Source organism: Macadamia integrifolia, chromosome 6 (assembly GCF_013358625.1).
Source record: "Macadamia integrifolia cultivar HAES 741 chromosome 6, SCU_Mint_v3, whole genome shotgun sequence".
NCBI classification, from domain to species: Eukaryota; Viridiplantae; Streptophyta; class Magnoliopsida; order Proteales; family Proteaceae; genus Macadamia; species Macadamia integrifolia.
Genome location: NC_056562.1, coordinates 10,727,858 through 10,742,222, shown reverse-complemented (window position 1 = coordinate 10,742,222; position 14,365 = coordinate 10,727,858). Strand labels below are relative to the sequence as shown.

The following is a 14,365-nucleotide window of genomic DNA, read 5'->3' as shown; positions in this document are numbered from 1 at the left end:
TGTTCATGGAACTGACCAAACAGATGATCAAAATTCACCCGAAGGAATGGAATCCCCTCTTGAATCTCCTTCATCTTCAGTTATGTAAGCCCCCGATTCACCCAAAATCGTTTTAGTAAGTTCAAAAAGAAACCAAGTTCCAAGTTGATAAATTAAGACTTTGGAATGACGTTGATCATCCGAAAATAAATAAAAGGTAGATTGGTTTTTTACCAATTTCACACCAGAAGAACTACAAAAGGTAAAAACTAATGGTATACAAAAATGCACGAAATCAAAGCAAATATCTTGTTCAATGTCTACCTAGATATTTATACTTCAAAAAATAATATAAATTATCCATTTAGGAGCCAAAATAATGTTCAAAAAACAACTCATAGATTATGGACAAAAAATGATGGGAGTCAAATTGAAACTATCCATCCTCCCATGGAAAACATTAAATTTACTATTGACAAAGAGGATTTACTTGCTTCTCTATTCAAACCACATGAAGGGGGTTACTGAGAGAACAAAGCGAATAATCCAACAAGTAATATATATATAAAACTACATGAATCTAGAAATTAATTAATTATCCCAAAAATATAGATTCTTACAACTTATGTGCAGGCAAACATTCCTCACAAATACACTTTTATTAAAGCATAACCAAATCCTTAACCCTCCCAAACCTGCTCATCCCCAACCCCACCCCTCCCACTTAAAAAAAAAAAAAAAAAAAAAAAAAAAAAAAAAAAAGGCACAAATACTATGGATATTGAGCCATAAAATCTCTATTGATATTATAGAGCAACTAAAAGATACTCTTAAGCATAAGCAGTTGGGTTCTGCAACAGGTACTCTTCCACCATCTTGAACGTCCCAGTGGCCATGTCCTTGCCCATTTGGATTTCATCCTCACCCATAGTGTAGTCACCAATAGTGTAAAACTCAGAAGTACCTTTACAGATGGATCCCCCATCTGCAGAGGCCATGAACTGAACCGTATCCACAACCTTTTCAATCTTTTCTCCTATGACAGCACCTTCAATCAGAGTAAACTTGCACTTAAAATTCTGTTCATCAAGTTCTTCAATCCGATGCTTGATGAAATCGAAAGGACCATCTGCATTTTAGATGAAGAAAAAATTGTTAAAAAGTCTTTGTCCATGAAATGTTCTACAGCTCCTTCTGTTGTGTGTGTGTGTGTGTGAGAGAGAGAGAGAGAGAGAGATGAAAAGATGACAAACCATCAGCCAAGTTGATCTGTTTGATGGATCCAGCACCACCATCACCTTGAATCTCAATGGATTTAATCTTGTCGGGAAGGATCTTGGGAAGTAAGTTGTGTGCATCAAGGATTGCAGCCTTGAAAAGCCTAGCAGGAGGGATTGGACAACTGAACTCAGTGCTAATGGTGGTCACACCCATTTCTATTTTGCTAAATATGAAGTGAAACTCAAAGGATGATGCGATCGAGAAGAAAGAATAAATTGTCTATGGGGAAGGCCTTGCTGGGTTGGTGTGGTGCCTAGTGGTGGGGATGATAAGAACACAGGGTGGAATTTATAGACTGAGTGTCAGGAACTGTTTGTCTTATTAGATAATAGAGATCACTTCAACTTACAAAGGAAGTGAACACATAGTTTGAATTTGACCATATAATATGGGGTGCCGGGCGAAAAACTCCATTTGGTTCTGGATCTGGTTCAATCAGCCATTTTGGGTCCGGTTAGACTGCATGGTTTGTACAAAATCGAATCAGACATCAAACCGTCCCGATTAGGATTCTGTTGGGCTTGCTTTCATAGAATAAAATTGGGATCTGACCTGAAAATAGGAACCACTTTTATTTTCTGTCCAATATTATTCGTCTAGTTCATCACTTTAGGAGCTGCATACAAAGATATATGATAGCACCCAATTCTTTTAATTCAGCGGTTTGATATATGATTTGTTAGTCATGGACGTTGATAAGGTCCTTTCATTTAGTAGCACCTTAGGATGGCGTAGCTTTAAAATTAACTGCGAGGTTCAAACGAGGAAAGGCTTACAGTGGATACCTAGACATATCACAATAGCGCAATGATGCTCTACGATCAGCTCGACCGCCAGGAGAGTATGGTCATAGATCAGCTCAGCCGTTGCTTCTTTGATCGTAGTTCAGCTGGGGTGCGGAAGGACTTGCTTGTTCTGGCATGCCCCTGACACTCTATTGGGCTCATCCCTTGCTTGTTTTGGCACACTAGCGCACTATAAAGTGGATTGGTGGAGCCATCGGCTGGTTTTTTTCGGTTAAACCAGCTACAGGTTTGGTTTTTATAAGTATGGCCTAAACCCTAAAGTACTCCATATTGCTAGTCAAGATGTGAATATCAACTGATATCTTAGAATTCAATGCCGTAAGGAGCTCACCTGTAGAGAATGCGACCTCTGTTGGGTAGATTTCCACATCAAATGGAAGATTATGTCAAGGAAACTTGAAGGGAAATAGAAAACTTATTAATTAGTAGGACGACTTGGGCTTCGATGACTACAAATTTATTTCTCCTAATAAGACAGTATTGAGGGAAGAAAATTCTAAGCTTATCTTCATACTGATCCATTTCTTTTGCTCTTTTTTCTAGATAGTTGGACTTAGTCAATGTTGAGGACTAGAATATGCCATTTTTGCAGATCTAGTGACTTCGTATCATTTGACTTGTGTTAGAATAGAGATTTTTATTCAAAAAATTCATATTCTAGAAGCTATATGTCTTAGAACAATGTTAAGAGTAAATAATGATGATTGAGTAGTACTGTAAGGTTAAACGTTCAAAATAGTACTCGGAAAGGCATTTGTTAGTTGTTACGATGTAGACGTTTAACATATGATGTTCAAATCTTTAGATGTCACTCCAGCCAAGTGGATTAGGTTTATGTATCAGCACAATCTTGATCGTCTCTCTGGTCCATAGATTTGGAATTTATTTTCTTTCACTTCATTTAATAGATTCTAAATTTACGAATCAATAACATATGAAAACAATCTCATACATGAACCTGATATGACTTTTCACTCTAGATCTTTACAAGGAATTTGAAGCAAAATGCTAAAATGCACCATCGCATTTTAACTTGCTTTGACGCATGCCAACATGCACCAATGCAAGATGCTAATATGCACCAGTGCATGTGGCAACTCATCAACATATGCTAACGTGTGCTGATGCATGGTGCTAAAATGTTCGGAAGCATGTTGTGCTAACATGTGCCGATGCATACTGACATGTGAGATAGGATCCCTGCTAGTACGATCACTTGGTTGCATGAGTCTGCATCCAACACCTGTTCCACTTTTTGCCATTATAAGGATAAAGAGTGATATATTTGAGAACAGAAAGGACAGGTGTTGGACGTTGACTTATATGACCAAGTGATTCTACGAGTAGTTGATCCGTTTTCCTGACATACACCGTTGCAAGAACCAAAATATTTTGCTATAAATACCCCTTTCCATTTGAAAATGGCTAGAATTTTCCTAAAGATGAAAGTGCCCTTGGGCTTGGAATTTCGCCAGAGATTCAAAGTTAGCGTCAAAACTCTTCAGAATTGAGTTTGTAGTTAGCACCGTGTTTTGGAGCAAAAGATGTAATTTTTCTTTCTATTCCTATTTTATAAAATTATTTATTGATTTTTTAAAATTAGATAAATATTTCATAAAATATTTTTTCTCAGTTTTTCAAAAATACCCTTTTACATCGTAATTATGCTGGGAATTCTGTGAATAATATAGAATATTGCATTTTATGTCGTTATAATGCTTGGATTTCCATAACTACAATTGAATATTATATTTCACATCGTTGTAATATCAAAATTTTTGGGAATAATAGTAAAATGTTTCTATTGGACGTGGGTACTTCCTGCTGTGCCTTAACAATGGGACACATCATCCTAAGTGTTCTGTGTTCAGTAGATTCCCGCAGTACATCCTAGCGCCAAAAATGGATTTTTTTTTTTAGGAGTTCAATGGATTCCCTATTAGTTGCATTAGATTCCCATGACCTAGATCGGTGGTTTTGGGTTTCAAACCTCCCATATTCTAGCAAATTGCCAATCCATGGTCCTAAAAAATTGAATCTTTCTGTGGGCGTGCAATTGATGCGCAATCAGTGACATTAGACTCCCTATGACTTAAATTGGTAGTTTTGACATTTAGAACTTCTAAATTCTTGTTACATTTCATTGGTTAATTTAGATCCCCAAATGGAATATTTTTCTATGAGATTCCGATTGTCACCTAATTAGTTGCATTGGATTCTTCTTGATCTATATACGTGATTTTGACCATAGGTTTTTTTGGATAAAGATTTTGAATGGACATACATGAGATGCATAATATTACATGAGAGGATACTTGATGTAGAGAAGATCTCAAAGGGATTACTAGATTGTATGGATCGATAATGTTGATTTTCCAACGCAACTTTTAGGGATCATAACTTTTGACTTAGGTGGAGTTACGAGAGTTGTAAACTCAACTTCGACAGCCAATGCTCTACAAATAGTCGTCATTGGATCATTGGATAAATAAAAAAAATACATTCATAAAGCATTTTATATAATCATAGAATACATTCATACTCTTTAAGAAAACTATCTGCATGATATAATTGCATAGGCAAACAAGTGCATAAATACATAATATAATTATAATAAAAAAAATAGTGCATAAATACATGAGTGGATCACGTCTTTTTTTTTTATTATCATGTCACATTCCAATTACATGTTAATCAGTTAACTTGGAAATTTCAGCTGATGATCCACTCATCCAAGGGAGTCTACTACCTATACAAGCATACAATAATCCGTTAGGGTTTTATTCCATATAGAAGATCCAACTGAATATTTTCCATTGATAATTACAAATTCCTTCAACACATATTACCAATTCCAAAATTTACAGTTTGTTTATTAATCTATAACCAAATTTTTACAGTCTATTCATTAATCCCTTAGGTTATGTTTGATAGCCAAGAGAAGAAAAGAAAAGAAAAGAAAAGAAAAGAAAAAAATACAAAAAGAGAAAATTTAAGAAATTCTCTTCGTGCTTGGCATGTCTTCAACCAAGAGAAGATTTTTTTTTTTTTTTATTTCAAAATTTATCTAGGAAATGGTGAAATTTTCTTTTACTGTCAAAAAAATAATCTTGCCAAAAATACAAGAAAACAAAAGAAAATACAAAAATATATATTTTTTTTCTTTCCTTCTCTTCTAATTAGATTTTTTTAACATAGCGAAAATCCTATTTTCTGTCTCATTCCTTTCACGATTCCAAGGTCTAACATTGGTGTCGTTTAGTAGAAGAGAAACCAATAGAAATTAGAATCGATTTATAAGGAAACCCAAGTAGAAATCAGTTACCAACCACTACTACCTAGATTAACCGTATTCTCACATGACTTTGGGAAACTATACTTTTCCCCGATATGGGATTATTCCACCAACTTAATTGTCATCTCAACTACAATCCCAATCAACATCCCATGATTTCCACCCAAAAAAAAAAAAAAATCTACATCCCATGATGAACTGCCCTTTTTTACCACTTTATAGATTGCTGAACCCATATCCACTGACCTACCCAACTCCATTATATAATCCTCTCTTCCACTTTCTAATCTTGTCTTCACACCGGCCTTGCTGATCTCTCTCTCTCTCTCTCTCTCTCTCTCTCTCTCTTTTAGTATTTTACCAAAAGAAAAAGTATGCACTTAAGTTTGGTTGCGCCACCCTTATGGTGCTTTCGGTGTATTTCCATTGGCTCTGTGCTGGTAAAATACCTACACTCTTGGACATAAAACAATAATTCTCTCAAATAAGAAATTTGTTCGGTTCAATTCTGACTTTTCAGATTGATTCAATTCAATTTCATTGATCTGGGTTAGGATTTGACACCCCATACCTAGTGAACTGGGCAAATTAAAGAACCAATCTTTTATCTTGGCCGGGATCAAATTCAACATAAATGATTTGTTGCCACAAATCACAAATAGCTTGAGAGTAATTTGTGATTTGTGATTTATTATAAATAGAAATAAGTGCTATAAATTATATCAAACACTTGTAAAAATAGAAATAAGTCAAATAAATACAAATAGAAATCAAATCAAAGAGAGCCTTAGTATTTTCTATTTCATATAATTTATTCCTTTTCAACCTCGATACCTAGATCAGATGCTCTCTATTATACATGTTAGTATACAACTTAGGAACTGCCCAAATAGAGGGAGACCGATCCTAGATATGTGCAAGCTAGAGACGCCTTTCCTCTATAAGTAGATATATGAATTTGACTGTTAGATATAATTTGAATCTTCTCTTGCTCTCATAGTCACTCCATATCCTCTCCTCTCCCTGAGATTACTTCATATTGCTTTTCCCCTTGATTTTGGATGTCTTTGTCTTGAATTTGTTGAGCACAAATCATATATCGAGTTGTATCACGGCCCAATGATTGAGTGCATCAACAATTGGTAGGGTCTAAAGGGACTTTCGGATTAATTAGAGGTTGATTTGCAAGAACCCGCTACTGCACCATAGGGGGGCAACTATGTCTTGAAGAAAATGACCGCTGGTACGACTCAGCCCCCATCATCTTTCTCAATATCTTGATTTTTGTGATCGTTGCAAGTAAATATTTGTGAATACATGCACTTTGGTTGACAAGTTCATCAATTATGAATAGCGACTGTAACTTGGTGAAAAAGCCATTATATAAGTTCTTAAATCTTAATTCTATTTGGTGCATTATTTACTAAAAATTTTGACTATCTACATGATTCAAGTAATTGATATTAGTATCGATGTCGATCTCAGCCAACAGCTATATGGATTGGTCCAAATCAATCCGTATCGGATGGTTTTGGCCCAATTTTTCATTTAAAAGGTTGGCATTTTGGATGGCTTGACCCCTTTTCCGTACCCTCACATCGATACAGTATCATCCAAGAATCAATATCAGCATCTACTGCTTGTATCTGAGTCCATATTATTATGAACCATAAAAATTATTTCCTAGCTAGTAGTAAATGCACTTATGTCAAACTCAAAATTAATAATTAAATAAGAAAATCACATTTTAGAAACCACGATTACTTCAAATTATGCTCTATATGTTTCTTAATATACATAGATATTGGTCGTTGGTCCGTGCCCCGTTGGGAGCAGAACTCCATTTCTAAAATAAAATTTTTTCATCACGAGTTTGTTTTAGGTTTTGATTCTTTTCTTAACCAAGGTGTTGGATCAGTTTACGTGCACCCAACTAATCTTTGAGGAGACTAGCGTAGCAATTCATCGTCACAGTTTCTACTTAAATTACAAATGTACAGAAGGAGAATCGAACCTCGAATCTGGGACCATACGTCTATCCACACAATCCCCAATTCTCCCTTACAAAATATGTGGTTCAGTCTCTTCTGAAAAAGAGTAACGTTTATGCCATCCATTAGATAGTACATGAATTCAGAAATTAATTAATTATCATGAAATAGATTTTTTCATCTTATGTCCAATCAAACATTACCAGCACATACATTTTTATTAAAGCATAATAATCCTTAACTCTCCCATTCCCCATTAAAAAAAAGGCATAAACACTATGGATGACTTTCTGATATTGAGCCATAATAGCCCTTTTGATGTTTTAGACCAACTAAAATAGATTCTTTTAAGTATAGGCAGCTGGGTTCTGCAAGAGGTATTCTTCCACCATCTTGAACGTCCCAGTGGCCATGTCCTTGCCCATCTGGATTTCATCTTCACCCATAGTGTAGTCACCAATAATGTAAAATTCAGAAGTACCCTTACAGATGGATCCCCCGTCTGCAGAGGCCACAAACTGAACCGTATCCACAACCTTTTCAATCTTTTCACCTATGACAGCACCTTCGATCAGAGTAAACTTGCACTTAAAATTCTGTTCATCGACTTCTTCGATCCGATGCTTGATGAATTCGAAAGGACCATCTGCATTTTAGATGAAGAAAATCTTGTTAAGTCTTTGTCCATGAAATGTCCTATAGCTCCATCTGTTTCAATAAAGAATTACAAATAAAGGAGAGAAAGAGAGACTAGTCAAGCCCAAGGCCTGAATACCCGTCGTTTTGAAAAAAAAAAAAGGAAGAGATAAAAAAATGACAAACCATCAGCCAAGTTGATCTGTTTGATGGATCCAGCACCACCATCACCTTGAATCTCAATGAATTTAATCTTGTCGGGAAGGATCTTGGGAAGTAAGTTGTGTGCATCAACGATTGCAGCCTTGAAAAGTCTAGCAGGAGGGATTGGGCAACTGAACTCAGTGGTAATGGTGGTCACACCCATGTTTATTTTTTTTGCTAAAGCAAGGAAATGATATATCAGAATAAATTTGTCAACTAGGGTAAGAACTTATTGGGTTGGTGGAGATGATGAGAACCGATGGAGGGGTTGTATTTAAAGAGTTAACATGTAAAGGAAGGGAACACATAGTTTGAATTTGACCATATAATTGGGTCCAATTTTGTCCTTTTCCCACTGGCCCACGTTTTAAATTTAGACTATTCATTGTTTCCAGAAACGGACTGGATGGAGGTCGATCTGGAAAAGACTTCAGTTAAGTCTGACTTGGGCTTCGATGAAAACAAAGTTATTTTTCCTAGACATGATCATAAAGGGAAGAAATTCTAAGCTGATGATCTTTATGTTCCTTCTTCACACTGGTCCATGTTTCTAAGATCTTTGATCAGGAGATGGATGATGTTGTACTACATTTTTTTTTTTTTTTTTTTTTTTTTTTTTGAGTGTGGGGTGGGGTGGGGGTGATTGGATTTATCCAATGTTGAGGAGTAAAATATGCCATTTCTGTGGATATAGTGAGCAAGTGAGGCAACATTTTTCTTCTTATCATGTTACTTGTTCTAAATTAGAGTTTCTTATTCATAAAATTTATACTTTAGGTAGAAGTTGTGTCTTGGATCAATGTTGGATTAGAGTTTTTTATTGTGGTTAAAATTTGATCAAATTGAGGTTGAAATTTGGTGTGTTGGTTTTTACCAGCTGAACATGCCTTTGGTTTAGTTTTTCAATCTTCATTGACCCTAACTTTAGGTTTACCGTTTGGGCTATTTTTTTATTTATTTTATTTTAATTTTGGTGTAAACACTTTGAGCCTGGTTGTTGCAAGCGATAAAATGTTTGCTACTACAAAAATAGTTCTAATCACTAGCCCTAATGAATAGACTCCGGAATTTTCATTCTCTGTCAATATTGAGAAAATTTTCGATCAGCTATCCCCCTCAAGCTGAGGCTCCACCTAGTCCAATAATCAAAGATTTTAAAAAACTCCGTATCTCACAAGTTTAATTTTCCTTCCCATCTACTCCCATGAACAAATGGCACCCCCTAAGAAGTCTGAGGATGGGGTATGAATGCCTTCTTCTTCTATTGTTGTAAGGGTAGCGGGTGGAAGGCCCCTTTTTGCTCATCCGCGGCTCCACACCACTGCATCATAGTTCAAAAATATGTGGGGGCTTATATCGTAAAGGGTTTTTCCCTTTGAGAGTTTTCTATAAGAATTTTAATATTAACAGATATTGGAGATTGGAAAACATGATAATTAGAGTCCCCATCTAGGGTAAGGGCCTAGGTTACGATTGGTGAGCCCAATCCCTAAGGAAATAGCTCGAAAATTAGTTTGGTCAAAAGATAAGGATAAGTGTCAAATTACAGAGATGGAAAGCTCTCCACCCTATTAAACCGCAAGCTCTCCACCCTATTAAACCGCTCTCTCTACTAAATTCTTGAATAACGAACATTCTCTTATAACTAATCTTATACTGCAACATTGCTAAATTATTACTACATTACTATTTACACTACCACATATGAATTAAAAGTCTACATTACACCTTACTGAGTTAAGAAATTATACTTCTGCTTGACTCCTATTCTGGGTCAAGAGGGGTGGGCCTTCGTTGTTGTGGACACAAACTTCTATGAGGATCCGGCCCCTAGCTCTGGCGGATGTGGATTCGATCATCTGCTTACCTTCTTCAGAAAACGTGGCCTTCTTATGTGCTTTCACTACTTTGAGAATTTTTGGGAATTTTCTAGGAATTCCAAGATTATAGGAGAATATTGCGAATATGGAGATTTTTGGGAATTTCTAAGAATATAAAAATGCCTTCCTAAGGGTTTCTAAAGGCTACATTCTTTTTTTTGGATTTTTTGGATTTTTATGCACTAAAACAGAAGTGAGGCATGAAGGAAAATCTGGGGATTCTGGTGCTTTAGGAGGGGATATTCCGGGGTTTTGGGATGCAAATTAAGGTAAGGGAATCTCAAGAACATTTGGCTTGAAGAGGATAGAGAGGGCAAAGGGGGACAAAGAGGAATTTCTCTAGAACTCTTGCAACTTTAGGATTGGAGATCTATTTATGGGCACATAAGTGGTACGGATAAAATGGTCATTTTGGTGTTTTGATGGCTCCTCCAGGCCGTTGATGGCTCTGCCAAGCTGGTGGCTCAACTAGCCCTAGGGGCAAAATGATAATTTTTTATTTTAAATGTTTGGGAGCTGTTTTGGGAGATTCGATACTCCGATTTTCACGTACCATATATTGTCGGAATCATCTTTATGAGAACTTTCCAATGGTATGGGTATTAAGCTATGTTTTTTATCAGAAAAAATTGAGATTCATGAGGGAGGGATCTTACCCTTCTAGCAACTAGGGGGATCTCCAATAATCATTTTTGTATCATTTTCACACCATTGGACATTACTGGAATCAAGTCATCAATATATAACATACAAGCATAAGATACCATAGGTTGGATATGGTTTGACTGAATTGATAGGGTTAGGCCAAATTAGGATCTGGAATAAGGGTTTGGGGTTAAGTTACAGGTCATTTCCAGAAATACCAAATCCTCTTTCGAAAGAAAGCGTAGATCTCGTCCATGACCTGAAAATCATCATTGTCGGAGGAGGTAACAAAATTAAGAATCTACAAATGTGCTTCAAGATCCTGAAAGGGTTCGCGCAGCCACCATTGATCAGCCCCTAGGGACTTCTAATTTTCCTTCTCTCATACGAGAAAAAAAAAGAAAAAAATTCTCAAGCAATTATTAATTCGTGCTAAATTAAGTGAAAGGTAATGAAGATAACTACTAGCGCAGTTGATTGTGGCCTTAGTGATACTTATGGAAGTCCATAAGCAGCGATTGATACCTATGGCAGAGTCTATATCATAATAAACCATAAAAATCATATCTTAGAAGTCGCACTTAGGTCAAACTCAAAGTTAATAACTAAATAAGAAATTCTTAGAAACTACGAATAATTCAAATTTCACTATATATGTTTCTTTATATGCATACATATAATCTATTAGCTTATAAATAACAACTAATAGTTCAATGAGTGATGTACGCGGTTCAGCTTCTTTTTAAAAGAGTGTGATGTTTATGCTATTTATTTGAAAGTATATGAATCCAGAAATTAATTAATTACCATGAAATAGATTTTTTTCATCTCATGTCCAACCAAACATTTCTAGCACATACACTTTATTAAAGCATAATCAAATCCTTAACCCTCTCATCCCAAACCTATCCATCCCCAATAAAAAAAAAAGGCACAAACACTATGGATGACTTTTTGATATTGAGTCATAATAGCTCTATTGATGTTTTAGATCAATTAAAATAAACTCTTAAGCATAGGCAGTTGGGTTCTGCAAGAGGTACTCTTCCACCATCTTGAACGTCCCAGTGGCCATGTCCTTGCCCATCTGGATTTCATCTTCACCCATAGTGTAGTCACCAATAGTGTAAAATTCAGAAGTACCCTTACAGATGGATCCCCCGTCTGCAGAGGCCACAAACTGAACCGTATCCACAACCTTTTCAATCTTTTCACCTATGACAGCACCTTCGATCAGAGTAAACTTGCACTTAAAATTCTGTTCATCGACTTCTTCGATCCGATGCTTGATGAATTCGAAAGGACCATCTGCATTTTAGATGAAAATCTTGTTAAGTCTTTGTCCATGAAATGTTCTACAGCTCCATCTGTTTCAATAAAGAATTACAAATAAAGAAGAGACAGAGAGACTAGTCAAGCCCAAAGCCTGAATACCCGTCGTTTTGAAAAAAAAAAAAAAAAAGGGGGGAGAGATAAAAAAATGACAAACCATCAGCCAAGTTGATCTGTTTGATGGATCCAGCACCACCATCACCTTGAATCTCAATGGATTTAATCTTGTTGGGAAGGATCTTGGGAAGTAAGTTGTGTGCATCAAGGATTGCAGCCTTGAAAAGCCTAGCAGGAGGGATTGGGCAACTGAACTCAGTGGTAATGGTGGTCACACCCATTTCTATTTTGCTAAAGTAATAATATGAAGTGAATCTCCAAGGATGATGCGATGGAGAATAAAGAATAAATTTTGGGAATAAGGCAGGCCTTGCTGGGTTGGAGATGATGAAAACCTATGGAGGGTGGTATTTATAGAGTGAAATTCAGGAACTATTACTCTAAAACTATATAGGAAACCCCCATTTAATTATGTATACTAATCTTAAATTCCAAATACTTCAACTTGTAAAGGAAGAGAACACATAGTTTGAATTTGACCATATAAGGGGGCCGTGATGAATGAATGGGGGAGACATTCCAATTTTGTCATTTTTCCCATGGCCCCCATTTTAAATGTAGACTATTCATCAGATTCGTTCTGGAGGTTGATCTGAAAAAGACTTCAGTTCTATCCTCAAGTAAGTCACCTCCTTTTAATATTCTTAAGTAAAAGAATCATGTCCGCTTGTGTTCTTCACCTTCAGACACGTTGGGCAGACTTTGAAAAGACCTCGCTGCTCTAATAGACCGCCCATGAGTCTGGGCGTAAAGCCACACAAGCGTACAAGTTCTTTTGTCCTATTGTTATATATGATTCTGACTTAAAGCTTCGATGAGAACAAAGTTATATTTCCTGATAAGACAAGATAATAGAGAAGAAATTCTAGGTTGATCTATATGTTCCTTTTAAGAAATTCTAAGTGATTTCTCAGATCTTTGATCATGAGATGGATGATGTCGTAGTTTATTGCCATAATAGTTTCTAAATTGTCAATTTATTCAATGTTGAAGAGTAAGATATGCCATTTCTGTGGATCTAATTAGATTAATATGTGCAAAATTAGAATGTTTATTCGTGAAATTCATATTCTAGATGTTGTCTTAGGTCATTATTAAATTATTTGTCTTCATAAAATTCATTTTCTAGAAGCTGAATCAGCTCAATGTTAGAGACTTAAATAGTAAATAACCGGAACATGATAGGTCTGATCTCTGTTCATGGGGAGAAGTTTCTAATGGATGACAACCTACGGCAAGGTTGATGCATGTAAGGGTGTAAACCAGTTGGGCACAGTCGGGCTCACCTTAGTATTGACTTGCACCATGATCGTCCGTATATGTAATGTAAAAGGCTTGGTGGGTTTTGAGTTTAATCGAGTTTATATTAATCGTGCTTTAAATGGGCTATTCCCTGTGGGGGCAAACGGCATGGCACAATGATCGCCACATGCTCTGCATCGTCTTCTTCTTTTTTGGGAAGAGAGAAAATCGAAGATATCTTCTTTTTTTTGCTAACGACGGGTATCCAGACCTTCGACTTGACTAGTCCCGTGGACCCATACTGATCCCACAACCTCATGCACTAGGTCATACCGGGGTTGAATGAGAACCATTCAACTTTTATTGAAAGCAGTGAAGAACACTAAACACCCCCATGTGAGTTACCCAAGGTGTGCCTAGTGGGAGTTGAACTTAGGACGTCCAAGTTTACAGCTCGTACCAAGTTCGTTGCTCATCAACGGCGCTACCCCATTGGGTTAATGAGATCAAAATCATGAGCTGTCATCTAATTTAGAGGTTAGGACCCACATGAAACAAAGTTGATTCCACAACTCATCCAATGGGATTGGTCAAACCATTAGTTTGGTTACGGATTAAGTTACAATCTGAAAAGGTGTTAGGCACCTTAATCTATTCAGGAAGGTGTTAGGCACCTCCAAGGTGCCAAGGTGACAAATGAGGTGTCTACAACACCTAGATTTTCCTAAAACTATTAGATAGTATTATATATACAACCTCTGTGCATATATATCAACTTTTGGAGTAGATGAGCTTGGGCAATATTTGATGAGCGAATTTGAATATACGCTTATTTAATCTTTTATTGAATCTTTTGTAAATAATAACTAATTAAATGATTGAGTTTCCCTTCAACCACAGTGAAGGAGAAATTCTTTCATCATTTCATATTACAGTAGCATGGTAGTGGGATACGCA

The 14,365-nt window shown here is 36.3% G+C and overlaps 3 protein-coding genes across 3 annotated transcripts; all 3 read right to left on the bottom strand.

The window, feature by feature from the left end:
- Positions 1-540: 540 nt before the first annotated feature.
- LOC122082715 (major strawberry allergen Fra a 1.08-like) lies at positions 541-1,539 on the bottom strand. The gene is made up of 2 exons (XM_042650448.1): positions 1,233-1,539; positions 541-1,108 (listed from the first exon to the last, which is right to left on the bottom strand). Exons 1-2 carry the CDS (start codon positions 1,411-1,413, stop codon positions 810-812), a joined length of 480 nt encoding a protein of 159 aa, XP_042506382.1. The 5' UTR covers positions 1,414-1,539; the 3' UTR covers positions 541-809.
- Positions 1,540-7,629: 6,090 nt separating this feature from the next.
- Positions 7,630-8,433, bottom strand: LOC122080808 (major strawberry allergen Fra a 1.08-like). The gene is made up of 2 exons (XM_042647662.1): positions 8,175-8,433; positions 7,630-7,998 (listed from the first exon to the last, which is right to left on the bottom strand). Exons 1-2 carry the CDS (start codon positions 8,353-8,355, stop codon positions 7,700-7,702), a joined length of 480 nt encoding a protein of 159 aa, XP_042503596.1. The 5' UTR covers positions 8,356-8,433; the 3' UTR covers positions 7,630-7,699.
- A 3,029-nt stretch (positions 8,434-11,462) lies between these two features.
- On the bottom strand, positions 11,463-12,496 carry LOC122082822 (major allergen Pru ar 1-like). The gene is made up of 2 exons (XM_042650599.1): positions 12,207-12,496; positions 11,463-12,025 (listed from the first exon to the last, which is right to left on the bottom strand). The coding sequence occupies exons 1-2, from the start codon at positions 12,385-12,387 to the stop codon at positions 11,727-11,729; spliced, it is 480 nt and encodes a 159-aa protein (XP_042506533.1). The 5' UTR covers positions 12,388-12,496; the 3' UTR covers positions 11,463-11,726.
- Between the last annotated feature and the right edge of the window lie 1,869 nt (positions 12,497-14,365).

Excerpts from the sequence above, each read along its gene's own strand:
- LOC122082715 (XM_042650448.1), bottom strand. The coding sequence starts at position 1,413 with ATGGGTGTGACCACCATTAGCACTGAGTTCAGTTGTCCAATCCCTCCT. Across the intron at positions 1,109-1,232 it reads ACAGATCAACTTGGCTGATG|ATGGTCCTTTCGATTTCATC; the intron begins GTTTGTCATCTT and ends TCTAAAATGCAG.
- LOC122080808 (XM_042647662.1), bottom strand. The coding sequence starts at position 8,355 with ATGGGTGTGACCACCATTACCACTGAGTTCAGTTGCCCAATCCCTCCT. Across the intron at positions 7,999-8,174 it reads ACAGATCAACTTGGCTGATG|ATGGTCCTTTCGAATTCATC; the intron begins GTTTGTCATTTT and ends TCTAAAATGCAG.
- LOC122082822 (XM_042650599.1), bottom strand. The coding sequence starts at position 12,387 with ATGGGTGTGACCACCATTACCACTGAGTTCAGTTGCCCAATCCCTCCT. Across the intron at positions 12,026-12,206 it reads ACAGATCAACTTGGCTGATG|ATGGTCCTTTCGAATTCATC; the intron begins GTTTGTCATTTT and ends TCTAAAATGCAG.